At 37.9% G+C, this 26,313-nt stretch overlaps 1 protein-coding gene across 1 annotated transcript; it reads right to left on the bottom strand.

The window, feature by feature from the left end:
* Positions 1-2,841: 2,841 nt before the first annotated feature.
* On the bottom strand, positions 2,842-26,313 carry SEC22B (SEC22 homolog B, vesicle trafficking protein). Its single transcript, XM_004771036.3, has 5 exons — positions 26,079-26,313; positions 17,155-17,264; positions 13,934-14,094; positions 11,598-11,744; positions 2,842-4,790 (listed from the first exon to the last, which is right to left on the bottom strand). The coding sequence occupies exons 1-5, from the start codon at positions 26,151-26,153 to the stop codon at positions 4,636-4,638; spliced, it is 648 nt and encodes a 215-aa protein (XP_004771093.1). The 5' UTR covers positions 26,154-26,313; the 3' UTR covers positions 2,842-4,635.

Below are 26,313 nucleotides of genomic sequence, written 5' to 3'. Positions count from 1 at the left end.
GAGATCGTGACCTGAGTTGAAATTGAGCCGGACGCTTAACTGACCGAACCACCCAGGCAGCCCTCTTTCCATCCCTTATTAAGCCTATATCACTTCATCCCTCTTTGGCTTTCTCCTTCTTTCATTTAAAATATGTGCATATACATGACTTCCAGAGCAGCCCATTTCCAGAAAACTTTTGCATAAATTTTTTAGGTTGATTTACTCATTCTGCAAATATTTGCCTAGTGCCTCCATATCTGCATTTGTATCACATGCCAAGGATTTAAAACACATGAATAACAACTGGTATCTTCCTCAGGGCCCTCACAAAGCACACAGCGGTGATAAGAACACTCTATATTTTAAGTTTGTAGGTTCTATGCCAGAAATATGAACAAGTTGCTATGTGAGGATGAATCCATAGCTTCTTCCAAGTTGGTGGGAGGGAGGACATGACAATGTTGGGAAGGATTTACAAAGAAGACTATAGAGCTGGGTCTTTGAAAGAAAAGCAGAACTTCAGTAGACTGAGAGTGGAAAGGATAGGGGTAAGGTACCAAAAAAAAAAAAAAAAAAAAAAACCAAAACCAAAAAACCACGTCTGGGGAGAAGGCAGGCATGAGCCAAGGCAAAGGCAAAGTGCTCTACTGTTTAGAGAAAGCTAGATAATTTGGTGGACTGAAATAAGAGGTGATGAGGAGAGGAAAAGTAGTCTGGAATGATCCGGTGGGGCCAGACTAGGAAAGCAAACTGACAATCTTACCACAGGAAATAGGGGTACAATTAGCTCTTAAATTTCTGGCATTAACACGGTAGTACTGAGTTTAAAAGGGCGATGTAAAAGGAAAGTAGTAAGGAGTCCAAGCAGTTAATGTGCAATTATAGTAGGAACACCTATATAACCACTACTCTTCGCCTTGTTGCTGAGCTGTCTGAAGACAAGCTGGTGGGGCTGTCAGTGTCATTGATTACAGCAACCAAAAGCCTTCCTTGTGTGGTCACCAACATTCAAGCCCTGAGTTATGAAAACTCCCAAGAAGATGGGAATTCAGATGATGTTTTCTTACACATGTATTATTAAATGCCATGTATGCAGGAATGATCCATTTGTTTTCATTTGCTTTTGCAAGACTTCCCAGTGATAAAAGTAGAAAAGCTAAAATTTAAGATCCTTAACTATGATTTTTGAGGAACTGGGACCAAATTTTTAGTTTTTCTGTGGAACCAGATCCCTGAATGTATTACAGGAAAATATTTGATAGAATTTGGGGATAGGATACACAATTTCTCAAGAATACATCTCATCCACAAAGTTAGTACAAACTGTAGAAATCTTCCAAGTCACGATAGCTGGACAGTTTTCAAGGCTTCTGGGTACTTACCTTTGAGTTCCACTTTTATGCATCTGGAGAGTTCCTAAATGGGGATCAGGGACCACTACAGCATGAATAGACTTTGTAGAGTTCTTGAATACCCACTTCATGCATGCATGTACGCATGTACACTGAACATCTTTCTGGGCATAAAGGCACACACCTTTCATCAGATTTTCAAGGTTCTCCAAAAAGCTTAATAGCCACTAAACATTTAAATGAACAGATGTATGTAGAATGTGCCAAATATTATTACACTTTAACATTTGTGAGACTTCTTAATAAAAGCATGTTATGAAGTCCAATGTCATGACAACCAGAAAACTTACTTTCTAAAATGAGTTCTGCACCTTTAGGTCCCAGTGGTTCACACAATGCTCAGCCCACTGCAATAGGACTTCTGGCCCACTCCCCTGGAATAACCTCTGCCGGCAGGATGAAGTTGCTTAACTATAAAATTCAAAATACATTTTTGGTACTTATTTTGATCTCTCAGTGGTACAGTAGAGTGGAGAAAATACAGACTCTGGAGACCAACTGCTTAGGTTCAAATCTCAGTTCCATCACTTTCTAGCTCTGCAGTTTCAGGCAAATCACTAACTCTTCTGTGCCTTAAGAGAAATATCCCCCGTAAAGTTTCTTCACTCATATGGTATAAACAGTACTTACTTTGACTCGTGAATGTGAGATATAAGCTCCAAACAAAGCCAACATTGTCAATACTAAATTTACTTGGTACCTGGGATAACTCTTTTCTTGAAAATCGCTGGAAACCTGCCTCCTATGCCTCGTTCTACTTCTGATGGCTCCTCAGTTTTGTCTCCCTACTTTCAGGCTTATCCCTAAAACACGTTTTATACTTTGGCCAGAAAGATCATTTGAAACCATAAATCTGATGCCATCTCTTGCCACTGACATTAGTGTGGTCTAAACTCCTTAGACAAGTCTTTTTATTACAAGTTTTTTTTATTACAACTTACCAGTCTGATTCTTCTTCCTCAAGTCTCAACTGCCCAAACTTACCCAGTAAGTTAAGCTGAACCAAGCTAATTACCATACCCAGTATGGGTCTTACTCTTTTACTCATGCTATTGCACAAACTATTGACTCTGTCTGGAATACCTCATTCTCCTTTTCTTATCACACTTCTTCCCAAAGTAAATTAGGTGTCCTTCCTTAATGTGCCCCCAATAACACTAGATAGCATTTATCACATCCTGTTTTACATGCCTCATTGGTTACGGACACATTTCATCTGGTCACATCTTCCTGCTACCTCCCATAAAGAACAGAAGTGGGAGCCACATCATGACAGTCTTGTTCTCATTTTTCTACCATCATTAACATTAAACCACTTTCTCATTCCTTTCTTCATCATTCTGCCGCCATCCTCATTTTTTAATTAACCCAGTGAGTTTGGCAGAAATGTACCCAGGAAGCTTCATGTACACAAAATAACTATATAACAAAACTTCACACTGAAGGGAACATTCTAGAAGTATTTATTTCATTGCTGGCCACTTGGTTGCTGCATGCAACTCTCAACAACGAGCTGCCACTCTCCACTCCTATAGAAGAACCAAATCCTATGGTTCCACTAAGGTTTTCAGACTTTCAGGCTTTTATTACCAACATCATTACTCTAGGGACAAGCCTTGTAGGGACTTAAAAGCACTTATTCTCTATAAAAAGTAACTTCATATTTCATGCACACATACTCCAATTGGCAGACGTAGGTCCAAATCGGAAAGAAAAAATGTTATTCTAGTTCTGTAAATTTATCAGAAACAAAATAAGCCACTTCTCCTTGCTTTGTTATTAAGGTAATAGAATTTTTTTTTCTCTACCAGGAATCAAGACAGTAGCTTTGATGATCCTTAGTTATAAAATTGTTTACTCGTTAAAGTTCTCTCTCCAAAGATGTTAAGAAGTAAGAAGTTGGCTCATTTTCTTGTACAACTTAAAGAAATATTTGCAGTATATGTAAATTCTAGGTTATATTGTAGACCCTTGTGATAATTTAAAAGGTCTATTCTCCCCATTTAAAAAATTCTACCTCAGAAGGTAAAAGGAAATCCCCATCATCCCTGAGCAAAAAAGGGAAAAATCACAGGTACTTTTATTTGTTAATAGAAGCCACTTAAATGAGTTATCTACCTTTAGAACATTCTCAGAGAATTTACATAAACTGAAGTAGGTATGAGGTGTTCACAGAGACTTTCTCAGATAAAGGTATTTAGTAGTTTGAGTAGATGCTCTATAAAAATTTAAATCTAACTACACGGCTAAACATTTTCCATTTTGAAATTTGAGAATATCCTGAGAGGATGCCTATGGACATGAAACTTCTGGGTGCAGAGAAATTTTTAAAATGTCAGCAGGAGGGAAAGAGAGTGGGGAAAACTACAGTGGAGAAAGAAAGAAGGGGCAGGACAAAACTGTAGTGACAGGCTGGGCCTTTCTTCCCATTAAGTCGGGGGACTCTGGCTATCTGTATGCTGTACTTAATCTTCTATTAATATAAACCGGATGCTGAAAGATAAAATTAAGAATGTCCCAAACTAAATTTAAGTCTTTTAAGGAGTAAATGACAGAAAACACTTTAGCTTCTTAATCAAGGAGTGCTATAATATAATTTCAAGGCATCTTAATATAATTCATTTAACCCTAAAGCAGTTGTGCAATAAGCAAAATGTCATAAAAGGAAAACAACAAAAGTTAACTTCCTATAGGGGCCAACAGACAAGATCTTTGTAGCACAGCAATTAACCTTCACATAGTGGAGTCTTGTTTACAAGGCCATCAAAAACTGAAAATCACAAATGTCACCAACAAAAGGAATGTTGATTAGATAGAGGCATAAAACTTCCCAATGGGCTGCCTTCTCTGAAGGAATTTCAGCCTGTTGTTAGCACAGGTTGGCTAAGCAAGATATCACTGATGACTCCATTAGAGAAAGAAAATGCCCCACTCAGTGCTGTTTAAAAATGTAAAGACACTGGGAGGGAAAAAACAAAATAAAACAATCTACTGTTCCCTAATGTATACAGCCTAGCACCCAGAGAAAGCCTCTGCCCCCAAAAGAGGCTTTCTACAAAGGGGTAAGCTTCATCAAATGAGGTGTAACATTTCATTTTCAGGGCATGTCTTTCCTTGCAAGGTCTTTAGAGGCAGAAGTTCCACTTGGAATTCTAATACACATCTCTGCGAGCTCAGCTTCCTGAAAACATACACCTGCCGGGGTCTAAGTTCACCCTTGCCAGTGACTGCATTCATTACTTCACAGCCACCAGAATCGCACATACACTATTAACATGATGAAAAATACAGCGACTGCTGCAAGTTTGGCGTAAGTGGAACGCATGTTCAAGTACTTCGCGTCCTGGCGGTATTTCTTGGACAGACTGGACAGATTGTTAGCCTTTGAATCCAATGCTGTCAAAGAGGAAAAAGGGAAAACAGTAATTAGTCCCTGAAGTATTCTGTCTAATGTACTAAGCATAAAAATAACTTAAACGAGTGGGACCATACCAAACAACCATGAAGCTTACATAGTTTTTATTTTAAGGGTTAGCCTATGACCCTGATGCACTGTAAAAACTACACTGCATTTTAAAGTTACCAGACTAAATTAAGTTCAAATTCTTGAGATTGTACAGTGAGGTGGTTAAGAGTACTGGCTCTGGTCTTAGAGTCTTTGGTTCGAATCTCAGCTACACCCGCCATGGGACATTGGTCAATTCACTTAGTCTCTACTAAGACCCAGTTTCATCATCTATAAAATGAGGATAACAACACTAACTGTACCACAGGATTATAGGTACATGAGAACAGCTGTAAACTGAACATAATCCTTGGATATGATAAGCCTTTGAGAAGTGTTAGTTGATGATAAACATCTTCATCATTTTTTAATGGTCTAAGTCATATTCTCTCATCCCTTGAAAAATGATAATCCATGTAAGATAAGACTCAAGTGACCAGAAAATTCAATTAATCAGAAGCTGAGTATTGAGCTATATCTTAATGGTGGCTGCTACCAAATTCCCAAGATTCTCTACACGGTAAAAATTATTATGATGCTACTAGAAATTATATTTCAACAGACACAGAAAAGTTGTCTTTTAACTAAAATATAATCACAGTTGCTGGAAAACCACCAATACCTACTAAATTAAGCTTTTTAGAAACTTTTGCAAAGTTTTGTTTTTCACAAAGGACATGTATAATGTAACTGCCTTCTATAACTGTTACGTGAGCACTTAGAGAAGCAACGAGACTGGACTAAAATACATGACATATTTTAATAATACAAACAAATTCTCAGTGTGATATAAATGAATTCTGATCATTTTAGTTCTTTAAATTTTTGGAAAAAAACTATTTTGCAATATGAATTTGTTCTTCCTTAGGGAATACTTCTGGAATATTTGGAGTTGCTTAATAGAGACTGAGTTGATTGAGAAATGTGCTATTACTTAATGATAAAAGAATGATAGCCACTTCTAAATTAGCAATTTGTCCTGTAAGAAAAACAGTCACATAAGAAAATTTAGGAGATGAGAAATAACCATGACAATGCTGTGGGGAATCTTTCCAGCCAGTCTACTAAAATGGACACTCTACTAGATAGAGGTTCTTAACTACTATGTCTACTGCTATATCCCCAGTGCCCAAAACAGAGTCTGGCAATAGTCAGTGATTTAGCAATCAGCAGAACAATATTAAGTCATATGAAATAAACAATAGTTGGGAGAATTCCTTTACACAGGAACATTTAGAATACATGATATCGTGAAGACAAAGCCACCGATGGGAGAAGTCACTGAGCAAATATTTGTTACAGGCACCAAGGAAAGTGCTGAAAGATACAATGATGATCACAACATACACGACCCCTCTATTTGGGGAACTTACAGTCTAATAGAATGACAGACCTAAATGAAAAAACAAAACCCACGGCTTAAAAGAAACAGCTATTTTAGGCAGTAAAAATGGGCATAATTTTATATTGCTGAAAGAACCCACAGGAGCTACTTAGGTCTTAAAAGCACGGCAGGCTAGCTCTAAAACCAAAAATTAGAAAGAGGGGTGCCTGGGTGGTGCAGGTGGTTAGGCGTCCAACTTTTGATTCGACTCAGGTTGTGATCTCGGATCATGACATTAAGCCCCATGTTGAGCTCCGTGGTCAGCAGGGAGTCTGCTTAAGACCCTCTCTCTCTGGGCAACCCATTTAGGTCCCCTCCCTCCTTGGGAGCCTTGTACTATCACTTCACTCTTGCTCAATAAACCTTGCTTTGCTGCCCTCCATCCCCCAAAAGACTCCCTCTCCCCCTCATCCCTGATCACTCTCTCTCTCTCCCTCTCTAAAATAAATAAATAAATCTTTTAAAAAAAAATTAGAGGAGCACTTGGGTGGTGCAGATGGTTGGGCAACTAATTCTTGGTCTCAGCTCAGGTCGTGATCTCATGGTCCTGGGGTCAAGCCCCCCAGTGGGGTCTGCACTCAATACAAAGTCCACTGGGGACTCTCTTCCCTCTCCCTCTCTTCCCTCTCCCTCTGCCCCTCTCCATCACATGCCCTCTCTCTCCCTCTCTCAAATAAACAAGTAAATCTTTTAAAAAATTAGAGAAAGAAGACATAAAAGATGGATTCTTATTATGAAGAAGTTAAAGAGGAAGAAAACATTTTTTGAGGTAGGCTAATCCTTTCACTATCCTTCAGATATGCTCTGTTCAGATATGCTTTTTATTCCTCCCTCTTAAAATACCACTCTTCACTTCTTCCTGGTCTATCAAAATTCAAGAAGTCTTCCCTGTTCACTTCACATCATCTACTTTCTGCTACATTTAACAGCTCTTGTTGTTTATATATCCATTTAAAACTATCACACACTGAAGATGGACAAGGATCTGCAGAGGCCAATGAATTTTGTCAGGCACTAGCAGTGTGACTAAAAGCAAGATACCTAACTTTTCTGAGTCTGCTTCTTTATCTGTAAAACTGGTTTGATTCCACCCAATTCACAAGAGATTACTTTAAAGCATGAGTAAGATATATGTAAAGTCCCCCTGGGGTGCCTGGATGGCTCAGTCAAGCATCTGACTCCTTGATTTTGGCTTGGATCATGATCTCCGGGTCATGGGATATGCCCCATGTCAGGCTCCGTGCTCAATGTAAAATCTGCTTGAGATTCTCTCTCTCTCTCTCCATCTATCCCTCCCGCAGTTCACACTTTCACTCTCTTTCTCTTTCAAATAAATAAAGAAAATCTTTAAAAAGATATAGTCCCATGAGATGCCTAGGTGGCTCAGTCAAGCATTTGCTTTCACCTCAGGTCATGACCCCAGGGTCCTGGGATTGAGTCCCACGTCTCATTCCTTGCTCAGCAGGGAGTTTGCTTCTCCCTGTGCCTGCCTCTGCCCCTGCTTGTGTTCTCTGTTCCTGACAAATAAATAAATAAAACCTTTTAAAAAATAAAAATAAATAAATAAAATAATAAAGTCCCCCTACCATATTGCCTAACACAAAGGGTTCAAGTGATGTCTCTTCCCTTATGCTACCTATAAATTACTTTGTGACAATGACAATGTTTCTTATCCTCCCAATCAGATGAAGTTATTAATATTAGAAACGTACAGGTAACCCTTAAACAACATGGGTTTGAACTGTGCACATTCCACTTATACATGAATTTTTTAAAATAATTTTTTTATTAACATATAATGTATTATTAGCCCTAGGGGTACAGGTCTGTGAATCACCAGGTTTACACACTTCACAGCACTCACCAAAGCACATACCTTCCCCAATGTCTATAACCCAAACACGCTCTCCCTATCCCCCCTACCTCCAGCAACCCTCAGTTTGTTTTTGTGAGAGTAAGAGTCTCTTATTGTCTTATTGTCTCCCTCCTGATCCCATCTTGTTTCATTTATTCCTTTCCTACCCTCTAAACCCCCACATTGCCTCTCAACTTCCATACATGAATTTTTTTAAATCTTTTTTTTTAAGATTTCATTTATTTATTTGACAGACAGATCACAAGGAGGTAGAGAGGCAGGCTGAAAGAGAGAGAGGGAAGCAGGCTCCCTGCTGAGCAGAGAGTCTGATGCCGGGCTCGATCCCAGGACCCTGAGATCATGACCTGAGATGAAGGCAGAGGCTTTAACCCACTGAGCCACCCAGGTGCCCCATACATGAATTTTTTTAATAGAATACTATAGATGTATTTTCTCTTACGATTTTAACAACATTTTCTTTTCTCTAACTTACTTGTAAGAATATAGTATATAATATGTGTAACATACAGAATAACATGTTAACTGGCTGTTTATGTTAAGGGGAGGGCTTCCAGTCAACAGTTGGCTATTAGTAGTTAAGTTTTTAGGAAGTCAAAAGTTCTATACAGAGTTCCTGACCCCCATGCTGTTCAAAGGTCAACTGTCTTCTTTTCCAATCAGCTAGCACTAGAAGAGAATCCTTTTACACTTGATAAACTGACCATATATACACTTTTGATATAAAGAAAAATTCCTGTTCTGGTCTCTCTTATCCCAGGAAGAAACAGTAAGACTGTTATGAGGAAAATTTATAGACTCATTCATCCAAAATTTGATGTTTAAAGAGTGTGAAGCTATTTGCTGGAACAACTACCATGAAGGTTACAATCTGCAGTTCATTATAAAGGAAAACGCATCTACCCACGAATAACATCACAAGGCTGAGTTCATGAAATACTCACTAAGGCAATGATTTGTGGTCATTACTGTGAGAGAAATAAATCAAGTATATGAAATAGATATGAAATACATACATATTACATTTAAAGAGTACATTAAACACTGAGGTAACATTTAAACATTAGGTAAATATACATGTATTTTAAGGCAAATTAGTTAAGTACACAGGTATACATATACGTGTACACACCCATATGTGCTTAAAAAAACTGTTACATAGCTAAGTGTCTTAAGAGTTTAAAGGACAAAAAAGATTAATGTGATGTGGGCTATCAGAATCAGGGAAGGCTTCTTGGAAGAGATAGTCCTCATCTGGATCTTAAAAGAACAAGTCTGGGATGGTGAGGAAGCTGACTGGGCTGAGGCAGAACATTTGTGAATTAGAGAGCATGAAAGAAGTTTGCAATCTCCTTATCTTCCATTACAGAGAACAAAATGCCTTGCATACTATAAGCACGCAGTAAAAATGAAATGTAAGTTGATCCATTGGCATTTTTCAAAGAGCTGGAGCAAACAATCCTACAATTTGTATAGAACCAGGAGAGACCCCGAACTGCTAAGGAAATGCTGAAAAAGAAAAACAAAACTGGGGGCATCATGTTGCCTGATTTCAAGCTTTACTACAAAGCTGTGATCACCAAGAGAGGATAGTACTGGCACAAAAACAGACACATAGACCAGTGGAACAGAGTAGAGGGCCCAGATAAGGACCCTCAACTTTATGGTCAAATAATCTTCAATAAAACAGAAAGAATATACAGTGGACAAAAGACAGTCTCTACAATAAATGGTGTTGGGAAAACCGGACAGCTATGCATAGAAGAACGAAACTTGAACATTCTCTTACACCACATACAAAGATAAACTTGAAATGGATAAAAGACCTCAACGCGAGGCAGGAATCCATCAGAATCCTGGAGAACATAGGCAGTAACCTCTTCGACATTGGTCACAGCAACTTCTTTCAAGATATGTCTCCAAAGGCAAAGGAAACAAAGGCGAAAATGAATTTTGGGGACTTCATGAAGATCAAAACCTTCTGCACAGCAAAGGAAACAGTCAACAAAACAAAGAGGCAACCCATGGAATGGGAGAAGATATTCCACAAATGACAGTACGGACAAAGGGCTGATATCCAAGATCTATAAAGAACTACTCAAACTCAACACACACGAAACAGATAATCAATGTCAAAAAATGGGCAGAAGGTATGAATAGACACTTTTCCAAAGAAGACACAGAAATGGCTAACAGACACATGAAAAAATGTTCATCATCACTAGCCATCAGGGAGATTCAAATCAAAACCACATTGAGCTATCACCTTACACCAGTTAGAATGGACAAAATTAACAAGACAGTAAACAACAAGTGCTGGGGAGGATGTGGAGAAAGGGGAAACCTCTTACACTGTTGGTGGGAATGCAAGTTGGTGCAGCCACTTTGGAAAACAGGGTGGAAATTCCTTAAGAAATTAAAAATAGAGCTTCCCTATAACCCTGCAATTGCACTATTGGGTATTTACCCCAAAGATACAGATGTAGTGAAAAGAAGGGTCATCTGTACCTCAATGTTCATAGCAGCAATGGCCATAGTCGCCAAACTGTGGAAAGAACCAAGATGCCCTTCAATGGATGAATGGATAAGGAAGATGTGGTCCATATACACTATGGAGTATTATGCCTCCATCAGAAAGGATGAATACCCAACTTTTGTATTGACATAGATAGGATTGGAAGAGATTATGCTGAGTGAAATAAGTCAAGCAGAGAGAGTCAATTATCACATGGTTTCACTTATTTGTGGAGCATAAGGAAGACATGGGAGATGGAGAGGAGAAGTGAGTTGGGGAAAACTGGAGGGGGGGACGAACCATGAGAGACTGTGGACTCTGAGAAACAAACTGAGGGTTTTGAAGGGGAGGTAGGAGGTTGGGTGAGCCTGGTAGTGGGTATTAGGGAGGGCACATACTGCATGGAGCACTGGATGTGGTGCATAAACAATGAATTCTGGAACACCGAAATTAAAAATAAATAAATAAAAATGTAAAAAAAAGAAAAGAAACGAGACTAGAGACTAGATCTTATCTTGTAGTCACAAATGTTAAGTTTTTCAGCAGAGGAATGCATGGCCTTTTATGACATTTGATCTGACAGCAACAAAGTCTCCCAAAGTGGCTAGCCAGAAAACCACTGCAATAAATCTTTGACAATTTCCTCTCATTCTTCTTTTATTTCCCTTATGTATTTCTGTAAATATTCAATGTTGTAAATATATTGGAAGCAGTGATTGCTTCTGATATGGAATGAGACCATCACAATGTTCCAACTCAATAAAAACTAATCATATTAGGGAAAAATATTATATTGGAAGTCTTATACTGTAATCTGTCTCTAAGAGGTGATTTCTTAATAGTGCTAGACAGAATCTGACAGCAAAAAAAAGTATCCCAAAATAAGCTATCCTTGTCTATAGGAGGACTCTTAATGCTTTACATACCTGAGAGTGCTTCTCCCCGTTGTAACACTTCTTCAATATTGGCCACCATGATCCTCTGCACATCTTGCAATTCAGTGTTGATAGAGCCTAGGTTTCTCCGAGCACGGCTGTCAATGTAGAGCTTCTTGGTTTTCTGAATGTAGGTGTCTAGAATAATGAAGAGAAGTGACCATGAACAACTTTGTTCATCAAAGTACTGTAGGGAATAGGAAGTTTTGAGTTTAGTCCTGGATCTGCAATTGTCCATGGCTAAGCAAGCTTGTGAGTGAGCATCAGAATCTGAGTTTTGATTTCTTCATTTATAAAATGCGGATAGATTACCAATCAAGAGAAATGTCTGTCCTCAGTACACCTTTAAATGAGAAGTATCTGCTCTCAAGATCTTAGAGAAATTAAGACCCACTGCAGTAAGCCTTTCCTGAAAGCAGAGATTTTCAAAACATGGTCCAAGGATCCTTAGGGTTTCACTACTTAATTCTTCACATTCCCTGAAAAGGATCCTGGCAATAATCTAGCATCACTATAGGTTAATATGGCAAGGGTTATTCTATCATCAAAAGGGAGAAAAACACTGTCTTAAAATATTTTCTTTTTTTTTCCCCAACCTTAGCACTATTAAAACTTTTTAAATTTTTTATTTTTTATAAACATATATTTTTATTCCCAAGGGTACAGGCCTGTGAATCACCAGGTTTACACACTTCACAGCACTCACCAAAGCACATACCCTCCCCAATGTCCATAATCCCACCCCCTTCTCCCAACCTCCCTCCCCCCAGCAACCCTCAGTTTGTTTTGTGAGATTAAGAGTCACTTATGGTTTGTCTCCCTCCCAATCCCATCTTGTTTCATTTATTCTTCTCCAGTATTTTCTTTAACATACATTTCTAATTTTACTCTGTTCTTAAACTTCATGTAAAGCAAAAATCCCACTACAAAACTGCAATCTTATTCATGGCTAGCCTATGTCTGTATTTCTCAAACCTGTAAAAAGAAAAACTTATTATTAAAGACTTTATTTTCAACTTTGGGCAAAAATCATAAGTTACATGGGCTGGATACCTCTCATTGCCTCCTTAGACCTTTCCACCTTTCTGCACCATGCTTTTGCCTCAGAAAGCTGACCTGCATAGACCACATCGTGGGCTCCTTGGCCTGGTACTTCTGGTTAGGTTCAGCCAATGGGGGAATCCCAAGGGTGAGGCATGAGAGCAGATAGTGACATTAGGGTGTTTATTCCCAACCTCTCCCTGAGAAGTCACCCTGGCAGTATCCCTCCAACCAGATGTTATTGCTCCTCTCAAGTTGGCCTTCTCTATAAATTTTTTCCTTCGAAGTTCCAAAAACTGTTCCTTTCTCTTATCCCTTCAGGCCTAGGGATAAAAATAATTACTGTATTACTGATCTCAGGTTACTGTACTTTGTGGTTCGCCTATAACCCATTCATCTTTGTATTCAATCCTTTAAACTAATTTGAGTGTACCAACTATTTCCTATGTGACCTTGATACATTATTCTTATTTTTTTCCTTGGGTTTACTGGACCCTATCTTCAAAACAAAATTTGAAAAACCAGACATTATAAAAATTAGCACTTGGAGAGTTTGTAGTTATGAACCACCGGAATGTTTTGCTAAATTTTCTTTATTTCCAAAAGTAAGATAACCATTTATCTAGCAAATTAATAACACTCCAGAAATTTGGAAACAGTAAAACCAATTTCTGTTTTAACTAAAAATAGCAATAATTTAGTCTAATCATACTTATTCTCACTTCCACTACTTAGGGTACTCAAGACATTTCCTTTCATTTATTGCCATCAGATATTTAACTGGTGATGAATCTTTCTGTAATTATTTTACATGGACATCCACACTCACTATTTCTGCATGTAATAAATGTTATCTCTCCCCAGCACCATACCTTTTCCAGCTATTTTTTTTCTTTTTAACCAGAGGATCTGAAAGAACCATCTTCTTTCTGATTTCCAAGTTTTGATTTCCAGGAAATGAGCCTTACTGGGGGCAGGGAGAACTCAGCTACTATATACCAGTCAGTAGATCTTTGGACACAGTTTTGATGATGAATCAAACCAAATCACAAAAAAGGGCAAAGGGCAACAAGTTCTAAGAAAAAGATCAAAAGACCAGAGAAAACTACTGAGAAGAAGTCTCATTCATTCAAAAGGACAAAAAGAAATGGAATATAAAAGACAGAATTCAAACCTTCAGTAAGTAAACATCAGAAAAAAATGCATCAGAATTATTGTCAATGTAACAAACAGCTTCTCCATATTGTTTGCTCTCTTGATATAGAGATGAAGAGCAAAAAACTTACCAAACTCAATAAAGGAATAGGGCCTAGACACAGTGGGCACCTTCTTCCCATGCTGTTCATCAAACTCTGAGTGCAAATCTTCTAGGTAGGCAAAAGCCAATTTCTTAGGGAAGGCAGCTTCACACAAAACCAAATAACAAACTCCCTGCTCAATAATGTAGCTGGAGAGACAAAAAATACAAAAAAACAAACAACAAGAAAAAGTTGTCTATAGAATAACAATACATCCAACAACTTGAAGCAGACTCTCAGTGCCTTACAAACATTTGAAAATATTCTAGCCTAAGCCCTTTGAGGCTAGCTAAATCAGAAAGTCAATTTCAAACCACAAATCCTTGGAATCAAATATCAAACATCATCTTAATACTAGAATCATATTCCAAAACGGAATATTTAAATACGTTTATTATTATATAATTCAGCAAAAATATTTTAATAGCTAAGACTTTTTCTTAAAAACTCAAGAGTTGTGACTCCATCTACCTTTTGATTATGAATAAAAAGGAGTATACACATATTTAAACTCCTTCCAGTTTTAAGAACAATGGACTGGAAATTTTGGTGGATGCTTAGAAGTTGGAAGTTAGGGGCACCTGGGTGGCTCAGTGGGTTAAAGCCTCTGCCTTTGGCTCAGGTCATGATCCCAGGGTCCTGGGATCGAGCCCCACATCGAGCTCTCTGCTCAGCGGGGAGCCTGCTTCCTCCTCTCTCTCTCTGCCTGCCTCTCTGCCTACTTGTGATCTGTCAAATAAATAAATAAATAAATAAATCTTAAAAAAAAAAAAAAAAAGATTGGACATTAATGCCACGGTGTTTACTGGATACAGATAATGACCTTACGACAAACAATATTCCCTAATTCCCAGGATAGAACTCTGTATAAACTATCCAGTATCAGAAACTACTCAGTAACAGAATTGACTTCCTCTTAGCTCCCTGGCACTCTGGAAGGAGCTATATGTCTATATGACTACATGTCTGGAGATCTCTTGGAAGAGGTTAGGTCACTCAGTGATTTCAAATGTCTTTCCAGCCATGGTACTCTTTATTTCAGCAATAATTATATTCAGAGGACCAAGTACATTAAATAAAATCAGAAGGTCATTAGTTTAAGTAGGAGTATAAGGGCATAAAGTATTATATATACCCCTATCCCTAATCTTACTATGTGGCTCCTAATGCATCCTGGGACTCCACAGAGCAGTTTACAGTATATCATATAATCTCTCAGGCCCCTTAAAATAATGCTGCTGCTGCTGCTGCTGCTGCTGCTGCTGCTGCTGCTGTTCTCTCTCTTGCTTGGGCATCCGAATCGACTGCTCTCCTTGCCTTCAATCTAGACCATCTTCTAAACTACCAGTTTTATTCCTGGGGCGCGTGGGTGACTCAGTCGTTAAGAAGAGTCTGCCTTCGATTTGGATCATGATCCCAGGATCCTGGGATCAAGCCCTGCATAGGGCTCCCTGCTCAGCAGGGGAATCTGCTTCTCTCTCTCCCATTCCCCGTTATGTTCTCTCTTTCACTGTATCTTTCTCTGTCAAATAAATAAATAAAATCTTTAAAAAAATAAACTATCAATTTTATTCCAAAAGAGTAAATATGACCTATTACTCTGCTTAAAAACACTCAGGATTCCCTAACACCTACAAAATAAAATGATACTCTTTGATATAGTACTTGTGGCTCCAAAACAGGTATAGACTCGTCTCCAAACTTGGGTTCTTTTACATCCTCACGGACTTCTGCTTATATATAAATATATATTTCTAATTGTAATACCCTTTTATGTACCTGGAAAAACCTTGTTCATTTTCATATGCTTGATTCTACTATAATTTTTTCCATGAAATTTCTCTGTATTCTCCTTCTATCCCCTTTCCTCAAAACTTACTCCCTACAAATGGGAATTTCTTTCTAGTTCAAAAGCATTTCATTTATAACTGAATTACAGCACTTCTTGCCCTACGGTATCATAGTTTAGTTGTCTGCACATATGTTTCTCTCTGCTAATAAGATAAGCTCATAAAAGCTATGGACATGAAAGGCAGAACTTAACATGTGGTCTGTCAAAGGATAATCTTTAATAAATAGCTCTTAGATGGAAATTATGGATGAGAAGAGATTATAAAGTTACTAAAGGAACCATATAGAAGAAAATGTTCTTAACCCATGGTAGAGATAAAAATGCTATATATATTTAAAAAAATGCTATATATAATTAGGCCCCTATATTTATTTTTTTGATGTTGAAAACTGGATTTGTGGAAAGTATCTCATATACTACACAAATTAATAGCTTATAAAACTTAACATCCAGGCAAACCTTTGGAGTCCCCAGCCTCTTTGGGAGCTTTGTACGCTAACATTCAATGAACTTTACTTTCATTCAATAAACCTGGCTTTGCTGCCCACCAAAAAATAAATACATAAAATGTAAACAAAACAAAAAAAAACCCCACAAAACTTAATATCTACTACTTTCTTAACCAATAAACCAGGGTTTGTTTTCATTTTGGTTTTGTATACTTGTTTTTTTCTAATGGGTGGAGATCTTTTATTTTCCCTTTCAAGTTAAACAGCAGGTCCCTCCCAGGTCTCTATTATCTTAGCTTCTGAGTTCCTAAAATAGCAAGGATTACTTAGCTAATCCTATTTTATTTTCCTTTAATCTTCTTGCCCTCTTTTTAAAAAATCTTTCCTGTTTTATCACCCTTAAACTTGACATGTATTAAACATTTAATACCAATTATTTGTAGATAATTTGAAATTCAATAAAGTCCTTTTGATCCCCCTTTTGGCTATATGCACTGCCTATATAACCATCGACTGAGATGCTCTTAAATTACCCTCACAAAACTAGGACCATGTTCCCTATTTTTATAGAGGTAACGGAGCCTAGAGAAGTATGTGACTTTTCAAGGTTGTGTTGTTAGTAAATGTTGGCTTTAAGAAGCTCCTAAAGCAAAAAATTATCTTTTATTACACGATGGGTACAGCACTCATTAAACACAGGATAACAGTTCATTTATTGTAATCAAATTTAATAAACAAACCAAGATCTCTGTCTTGCAGAACTGGAGCCAGGGAAGTTGCTTCCATGAAGAGAAAGTATTTTTAAAATTTTCTTTACTTTTAAATAATTATTACCATTCTTATCAGGTGTACTTATATCTACTGTATCTCATACTTAAATGATCACAAAGAAATGGGATTATACTCACTGGAAAGTCATGGCACCGGCTTCCAAAGTACATCTAGTAGGGGACTGTTCATTCAACTTGCGAAAGAGTTGCTTAGCCTGACTCTGGTACTGTTGAAGATCCCGGCCAGACTGAAAGAAAACACCTTCATTTAAGAATTTTCCACACACAAAAAACGCCAAAACAGGGGCGCCTGGGTGGTTCAGTGGGTTAAACCTCTGCCTTCAGCTCAGGTCATGATCCCAGGTCCGGGAATCGAGCCCCGCATCAGGCTCTCTGCTTAGCAGGAAGCCTGCTTCTTCCTCTCTCTGTCTCTCTGCCTGCCTCTCTTCCTACTTGTGATTGCTGTCTGTCAAATAAATAAATAAAATCTTAAAAAAAAAAAAAAAACGCCAAAACAATTAGTCAGCAGCATCATACTATGAGGACTCTATGTAAATAAGATCTTTAACTAAAGGTTAGTAAGATTCATTTTTAACAAAAGAAAAATGGCCGAATGTTAGAGCAAAAAGGAAGACCAAACCCCTAGTTGTTCAAGAAAATCACACTATTTGCCAAGAAGCAAACTGTACTTCTCGACTGTCTTTAAGGCACTCTTAACTTTCAATCAAGTGTTTTTTCCACTATTAGGTCAGTGGTCTCCTCCTAACTCATTTCATTTGCACACTTACTGGCACATAACTGGACGACATTTTCTATACCTGAGAAAGTCCTAGGAAAAACAGACCAATGAATCTCATTTTTACTTGGAATATCAAGCAAAATCTTCCACAAAGTGTTACAGTATTGAACATTTAAGTAAAACTAAATGTATGCACCCGTAACTGCTAATTACTAGAAACACTATAATGCAACTGGGTAAAAATGAGCAAGAGTAAGGACCGAGACTGAAAAGTCAAATATTCTTTACTGAATAAATCTATTTGGTTTCTGAGTTTGGATAGCAAGGGACATATGCATACAAAATGAAAGTAACAACATTCAGATGATAGAATTACAGGCAGTATTTTCTTGAACAATTTTTAAATAGTTTAATAATTTTTAAAAAAAGGAAAAGAGCCTAATGAGGAAAATAGTAGTGTCATCTCAAAAGGAGAACATCATACTTCACTAACCAATTAGTTCCGAACAGGAAAAAAGGAAATGGAAAACAAATATACATTTTTTATGCATCCACATACAGCATGGGGGGGGGGGGGGAGGGGACTTTTGCCATTTGATAGAAAGGAATTATTTTATTTTAGATTATTTATTTTGAACACTAGAACACAGTATCTCCTTGAGAGATGTTTCATAACTAAATGTGTACCTTAAAAAAGCATTTATTTGAGGTTCTTCCTCAAAAGATCTGTGGATTGGATCTGAGGTCTAACTTTTAGAAAATACAAAGTGAAACCCAGAAATTCTAGAGAGTGAACCACTCAGTTAAGAATAAAAACAAGGAAGCAATGATAAAATTATCAAAGCGGCAGATAAGCAAACGTACAAGTAGCGGGTTCTAAGCTATATTTAAAATGAGGGCATCTGGGCAGGTCAGTCGTTAAGTGTCTACCTTCAGCTTAGGTCATGATCCCAGGGTCCTGAGATAGAGCCTGCATCCAGCTCCCTGCTTAGCAGGGAGTCTGCCTCTCCCCTCACTCATGCTCTCTGCCTCCCCCCAGTGCTCTCTCGTACGCGCTCCCTCTCAAATAAATAAATAAAATCTAAAATAAAATAAAATAATGAACTGGAAATTTCAGTGTGAAAGGAAGTAAATAAGCAGGAAGTGAACCAGAAGAGTTAGGCAGACACCACTAGAAGTTATCTATTTGTAGATTTATCTTGTTTAGTACTGCCTCTATGGCAATGATTTGTTATAATACTCTTCACTTGATGGGGCGCCTGGGTGGATCAGTGGGTTAAAGCCTCTGCCTCCAGCTCAGGTCATGATCCCAGGGTCCTGGGATAGAGCCCTGCGCCAGGCTCTCTGCTCAGCAGGGGGCCTGCTTCCTCGTCTCTTTCTGCTTGCCTCTCTGCCTACCTGTGATCTCTGTCTGTCAAATAAATAAATAAAATCTTAAAAAAAAGATACTCTTCACTTGAGAAATATTTCTATATTAACATATATATGTACATATGTGTATATTTACATATTAACAATAATTAACATTATGATCTATATTAATGTTATTATATTAACCTGTATTGCATGTACTTTTTTTCCATAGCTAGTAAAGGAGAGTGAATACTATCACATGCTTTGAACTAGTGCACAATATCCACATTCCTAAATTTGAATGGTACTAGCCAATTTGCTTGCTTCACCAATGCCATTATATATGTGGCATTTGGAAGAGATCTGACCCTACATTAGACAGAGAGGGATGCAAATAAAGTTGGAAATATTACTAAAGTGCCAAGAAATAATATCAACATTGATCAATGATTTTCCAACCTTGGCTTTACACTAAAATCACCTGCGTTGTACAAAAACTACTCAAGCCCTATCTTCCCCTACCCCAAACCAATTAAATCAGTATTGCAGAGGTGAAACTCAGAAATTGGTATTTTATTTTTTTTTAAAGATTTTATTTATTTGACAGAGAGAGACCACGAGAGAGGGAACACAAGCAGGGGAAGTGAGAGAGGGAGAGAGAGAAGCAGTCTTCCCCCTGAGCAGGGAGCCCAATGTGGGGAGCTCGATCCCAGGACCCTGAGATCATGACCTGAGCTGAAGGCAGACGCTTAACAAGTGCCCCAGAAATTGGTATTTTAAAAATAGCCACAACCGCGGGCACCTGGGTGGCTCAGTCAATTCAGCGTCTAACTTTTGGTCCAGTTATGATCCCGGAGTCCTGGGATCAAGCCCTACACGGGGCCTGCTGCTCAGCGGGGAGCCTGTTTCTCCCTCTTCCACTACACCTGCTTGTACTCTCTATCTAATAAATAAATAAAAGATGTTTTAAAAAAAAAAACAACCGCAACCACAGAGGTTAAGTAAAACTCTTTTTTGACAGCTAAAGGCAGGTGAGCACATTAAAGGAATGAGTTGAAGAAATAAATGGGAAAAAAAAACTGTCAAAGACTGGTACAAATCCTTTGACTTTTTAAGAAGTATTATAAACACTATGGCAACCTAAGAGAAAAGAAACTAATAACTGTATGGACTACAAGAAGCTATGTACAAAAGCAAGCTACAGTTTCAGGGACTTTCAATGAACAAAGCAGTGATTGCCAATGCACGACACTGAGATTAGAGAGATTATGGCATGCCAACCAACATTTTACAGTACTGGTTCCATTTGCATCACCATCGCCGAGAACACAATGCTGGCACAATCTTTTTGATGGTCATTTTTGTGATATGTATTAGAAATTATAAAATTTTGCATATTGTTTTATCTAACAATTCTGTATTTGAAAATATATGTACATACCGTATCTTAAAAAATAACTACAGATGTTTAAGTGGGTAGAAGAAGAATAAATGAAACAAGATGGGATTGGGAGGGAGACAAACCATAAGTGACTCTTAATCTCACAAAACAAACTGAGGGTTGCCGGGGGGAGGGGGTTTGGGAGAAGGGGGTGGGATTATGGACATTGGGGAGGGTATGTGATTTGGTGAGTGCTGTGAAGTGTGTAAACCTGGTGATTCACAGACCTGTACCCCTGGGGATAAAAATATATGTTTATAAAAATAAAAAAATTAAAACCTAAAAAAAAAAAAAAAAAAAAAAAAAAAAAAAAAAAAAAATAACTACAGATGCATATAAAAATAAAAACTGTTCAGTTATAGGATAGGAAATTGGTTAAATAACATCTGGTATCTTTATATATAGGAATGCTATACAGCCATTAAAATGTTGTATAATATATAATGATATGAGAAGATATTCACTACAAACTAAGTGAAAAAAATAGGTGAAAGTCTTACAGTATTACCCATTATTTAATTTTATTCATATACACAAAGATTAAGATTATACATTAAAATGGGTATAATTTAAGTAGGGGTTTTAGTAATAATCACCATTAACATTTTGGTTCTTTTGTTTATACATATTTACTGAATTATCTACAATAAGCACAGACAAGCTTTGTAATGGGGAATTATTCATTTGCCCATTCCTGTTTATTGCATATTTGTACCCACAAATATGTACAGTTCCAATGTGAACTTTCAGAAAGGCAAAATGAAACCAGAAAAGATTTTTCAGAAATAGGCAAATTAATAAAATTAAATGACAGCCCTCACTTTCTGCCAAACACTGTTCTGAACACTTTACATAATTTAACTTAAATAATCTTTACAGTTATGTATGAGGTAATTTAAACTACTATGCCCATTTTCTGCATATGAAGTAAAACTTGCTCAAGGAGTAGGAGCCAATAAGGGGAGGGGCAAGAACTTGAACCCAGACAGTCTAGTTCTGGAGTCCCTGTTCCTAAGCATGCTAATACCACCTCTACAATTAATATTGCTTTGGTGATAACAGATTCACCTTCTGGGTGATCTTACTATTTGATATTAAGTCTACTTCACAGGAAATGCTCAAGAAACTGTGGCAGCTCTGATCTAGATCTCACAAAACAACATATTCACTACTGTACAGACAGACCCTCAGTTTGCTTTTAAGATTAAAGTCACAAAGGGCCCATAGTCACTAGACTACCGAAAAACAGTTAGATTAGATATTCTCATTCTGTTTTCCATTTCATCTAGAACAACTTGATGAGCCTTGTATAAAGTATAATGGAAAGATGTGCTAGATCCAATAGTGAACTGGATGTGAATGTCTGGACAAATCCTGAAACTAATTCGAGGTCATCCAATAGCATATTTAGATTTGGTTCCATATATAATATAAAAGGTACAGGGTAGAAATATAACATACAACTATAATACTTATTGCTATCACCTAGGTCTGGTGAACAATTAATTATATCAAATGCCACCTTTTGTCTTTACAAGAATGTTTAGCTAAGCTCTTATCATTTTTAAATTCCTATTGAACTCAGCTGGTCAAAGGCCAGAAGCACCAACCATTTTCCTCTAAAAGCAATTACAGTACAATGACTAATGAACCTCAGTAATTGGGGTGTGTGTGGCAGTTTAAATGTACAACAGACTATCTGCTTTTTTGATGCTCCCTGTTGAATACTTGGTTAGATAAACACCTTCTTCAAGTCTCCAGAACTGGGGCAAATTGAAAGAAAAGGGAACAGCCTTCGTTTTGAGGTAGAGAAGAAAGGTAGATAAAGAAACAAACATCAAAAAAGGAGAAACATACCAGAAAGGTACAAGAAAGGAAACAGAATATCAGAAACTAGATTTAAAAAGTTCATTTCTCTACCACCCCACCTGACTAAGCAGCTAAGCAGAGGAAACAGTGCATGAGATACTCTGCCTAAATTATTTTTTAAATTTGAATCTCTACTGTATTATTTTGAATAATACATTATTCAATATATAATAATAATAACAATAATAATATTGTTGAATAATATTGAATAAATGTTCAACTCCAGTAGAAAGGCAGTTTGTATAGAACTAGCATCTACTAACCACCTAACACAGGATATCAATGATCAGTATAAATAATTGAAAAAGTGCACTGAATTATCTGGACTGAACAAAATTAAGGTACGTAACTATAAAATTATTTGGCTGAAATATCCATTTCTTAAAAAGTTGTTTCTGGACTCCTAAGAAGTAAATATATGATTTAAAATGTTTTTTGTTTGCTTGTCTGTTTGTTTTCAGAACAAGGCAGTAAAGTGTACCAGTTATGCACTAAGGCTCTACACTAGAGTCAGACAGTTACTGATGAAAAATCAGGGGTTCTTAACCATGGGTGATTCTGCCAACTGCACCTGGCTATGTCTGAGAGTATTATACAACGGGAAGGTGGTGGTGATGGTAGTGCTAATGCCATTGAAGATGTAGAGGCCAGGGGTATTAGGAGACCTCCTACAATGCAGAAGACTGTTTCCCACAACAAAGAATCATCTGATATGAAATATCAACAATGCAGACATTAAGAAACTGATGAAAAATACCATCATGCTATTTATTAGCTACCTGACTCCTACAAAAAAAACCTCTCATCTCTAAGTTGGGAGATTCCTATCTATAAATGGGAATAATAAACATACTAACTATCCTAATATGATTGGTATGAAGACTGAATGAATGTGACTGAATGAATGAAGACTGATGTGAATGCCATATCCCTGACAGGCTTTAGCACAATGCTTGGCACTTAGTAGGTATTCTATAAATGTTCTGTATACTATTATCATAATAAAAAAGAATCTAGGATTCATATTTTTATAGATATTAAAAGTTTAGGAAAGACTCTTACTATCCAAAGACCAAATACCTTTCTTTTTTTTTTTTTAAAGATTTTATTTATTCATGAGAGACAGAGAGAGAAGAAGAGGCAGAGGGAGAAGTAGGCTCCCCACAGATCAGGAAGCCCGATGCAGGACTCGACCCTAGGACCCCAAGACCATGACCTGAGACGAAAGCAGATACTTAACCAACTGAGCCACCAGGAGCCCTCAAAGTCCAAATTCCTAATGGAAATAATTATGGAACTGCCATCGCAAAAATATTTTTGTGGAAAACTTCTTTCCTTGTCAATTAAACAGAGTAACCCATCCTGATAAATCAACAACTATTTTGGAATTAAATTAAGAAACACACAATAGGGGTGCCTGGGTGGCTCAATCAGATGAGTGACCGACTCTTGATTCCAGTTCTTGATTCTGGCTGGGGCAGTGACCTCGGGTTGTGGGATGGAGCCCCAAGCCCCATGCAGAGGTGGCTTGGGATTCTCTCCCTCTGGCCCTTCCCCCACTTGTGAGTGCACCCCAAAGCACTAATATATAAAATCTTTAAACACACACACAAACACAAAATATCTCAATTATTTTTTTTTTCAGTAAAGTACCAGGCAGAGAATAAGGAACTACTAATATCAAATAGCCTTTCAATTCACTGCGTTCCTTGCCCACACTGAAATTCAGTGCAATAAACCGACCAGACTTCTCCCTGGGAAAACCCTTTCCCAAACTATGTACATATCCTTCAACAAGAATTTTCCCGCACTATCTCCCTTGTCAAGTCATATTCCTACATTTATTTTAATAATTCCACTCCTTCTGTAGAGTGGTCCTTGAAAATTCTTAACAGATTGGGAGAAAAGTATTTCACAATTGAAAATTAAGGGCACACTATAATGATTAGACTTTGTTTTGTCCAATGAATAGAAAATATTTCACTTAGCATGACCTGCAACTTTGTGATCAGTATCACTATTCTCCTACATGTGAAAATAAACAGATTTCCAAGTCAAACCTAAAAGAGGTATATAATGGGGTACCTGAGTGGCTTAGTAGGTTAAGCCTCTGCCTTCAGCTCAGATCATGATCTCAGGGTCCTGGGATTGAGCTCTAGCTCAATCCACATCAGGCTCTCTGCTCAGCAGGGAGCCTGCTTCCTGCTCCCCCACTCCCTGCTCCCGCCTGCTGCTCTGCCTACTTGTGATCTGTCAAATGAATAAAATAAATCTTTAAAATAAATAAATAAATAAATAAAAATAAAAAGGCGTATAACCAAATAAAAGCTTTCCTTATGACTAGACAATACTGTCAGTTTAGAAAAGTCATTTATTTTGGGAGGACTTCTGGTCTCCCAAAACCAAACTAGATACCTTTTCTGTAAGGTAAAGGAGTGAGGTAAAAGTGCCTTTGAACTTTACCTTTCTGTAAGTAAAACAGCCACAGAGCCATCTTCCTCTTCCATAGTAGTGGAGATGCATTAGTTTTTGGATTTCCCATTAACTATAAACTCCATGAAAGTAGGGACTGTGTCCTCTAACCTCCTGTATTATCACAACGCTTGACACAATTTATGTGTTTAATAATGGGTTTTTTTTTTCAACACTGTATGAATGAAAAGCCTAAGAAGAGATATGTACAAAATAATTTTTCCTAGAACTCACTTTTTTTAGGCTTAAGTTTGGTCTTGTTTTTTAACTACTTAGGGTGAATGAGAAAGTGAACGACAATTGTACACTTGAAATAAGTTCCATAATTTGCATTCTCAGCCTCCCTTCTTCAGAGACTGCCCAACCTTGTTCCAGAAACCAGTCCCACACAAGAAATTTCCCTTGTGATTGTAAGGCACAAAGCAGCTTCTTTTCAAGATATCTGGGGTGGTGGTTGTTTTTTTTTCATCAATTCAATACACTTTTGAGCACCTGTGCTAGCATAAAACTGCTGTTGTAAAAGCTATGAGAAACACAAAGATGATTAAGATCTGTCTACTGCCTCCTAGGAAATTCAAATTATTGAAAGACAAAGGAACATAGTAAAATAAAAAGAACAAGGCATTACAAGAATATAACACAGGAGTTATAATTTCAACAGCAGAAATTTAGTAAGGCTTATTGGAGGAGGTGGGAACTGGGCATAACCTTGAAAGTACTGCACTCAACTTCAAACAGGTGTCTACCTGTGGCAGTATTCTCTCACCCACTTTCAAAAGATGCCATCAAGATAGGTCAAGGATCAAGTGCCACAGAAGAGCTTGAAGAATTAGGAGCTGATTTTTCCCAGGACCTGTCAGCCTTAACAGCAGCAGAAAATTAGAAACTCCGAATTTTAACAAAGTCTCTTAAGAGTTACCCACAGTGATTGTTACCACTGGGTGATCACAATCGGCCGAAACCTTCCCTACACCGGCGCGTCTTTCTGTAGAGAAACAGGTAAGACAAAAATAAACCTCCTCCGTCAGGAAAGATTTCTTTTCACAAGTCGTCCCTCCACTGCCAAAGGTTAAAAGAGCAACTCAGAGGGGTCGAGGGTGCAAGAGTCTCCCGGGTTCTAAGAAGAAATCCGGTACTGACAGAAGAGCTCCGGCAGGGACTTGGGGTCGCGGGGATCTCGGAGCTCACCTGTTCGTCCTCCTGCATCGAAGCGGCCAGCGGGAGTCCGTCCGCCACACGGGCGATCATCGTAAGCAACACCATCTTCACAGGCTACAGGGACCCAACACTGGCCGGGGTGGCCGGAGACGTTCTCCTGACTTCCTCTGCCGCGACAACAGTTATACCTCTAGCTCACTAGCCGAAGACCCAGCCGCCTGCGTCTGCGCTTCCCGCTGAGGTGGCCGGAAACTAGCTTGGGAGC

The sequence above is a fragment of the Mustela putorius genome, unplaced genomic scaffold, assembly GCF_011764305.1.
Source record: "Mustela putorius furo isolate JIRA1106 unplaced genomic scaffold, ASM1176430v1.1 tig00000585_pilon_pilon_pilon, whole genome shotgun sequence".
NCBI classification, from domain to species: Eukaryota; Metazoa; Chordata; class Mammalia; order Carnivora; family Mustelidae; genus Mustela; species Mustela putorius.
This window is presented reverse-complemented; position numbering and strand designations above follow the sequence as displayed.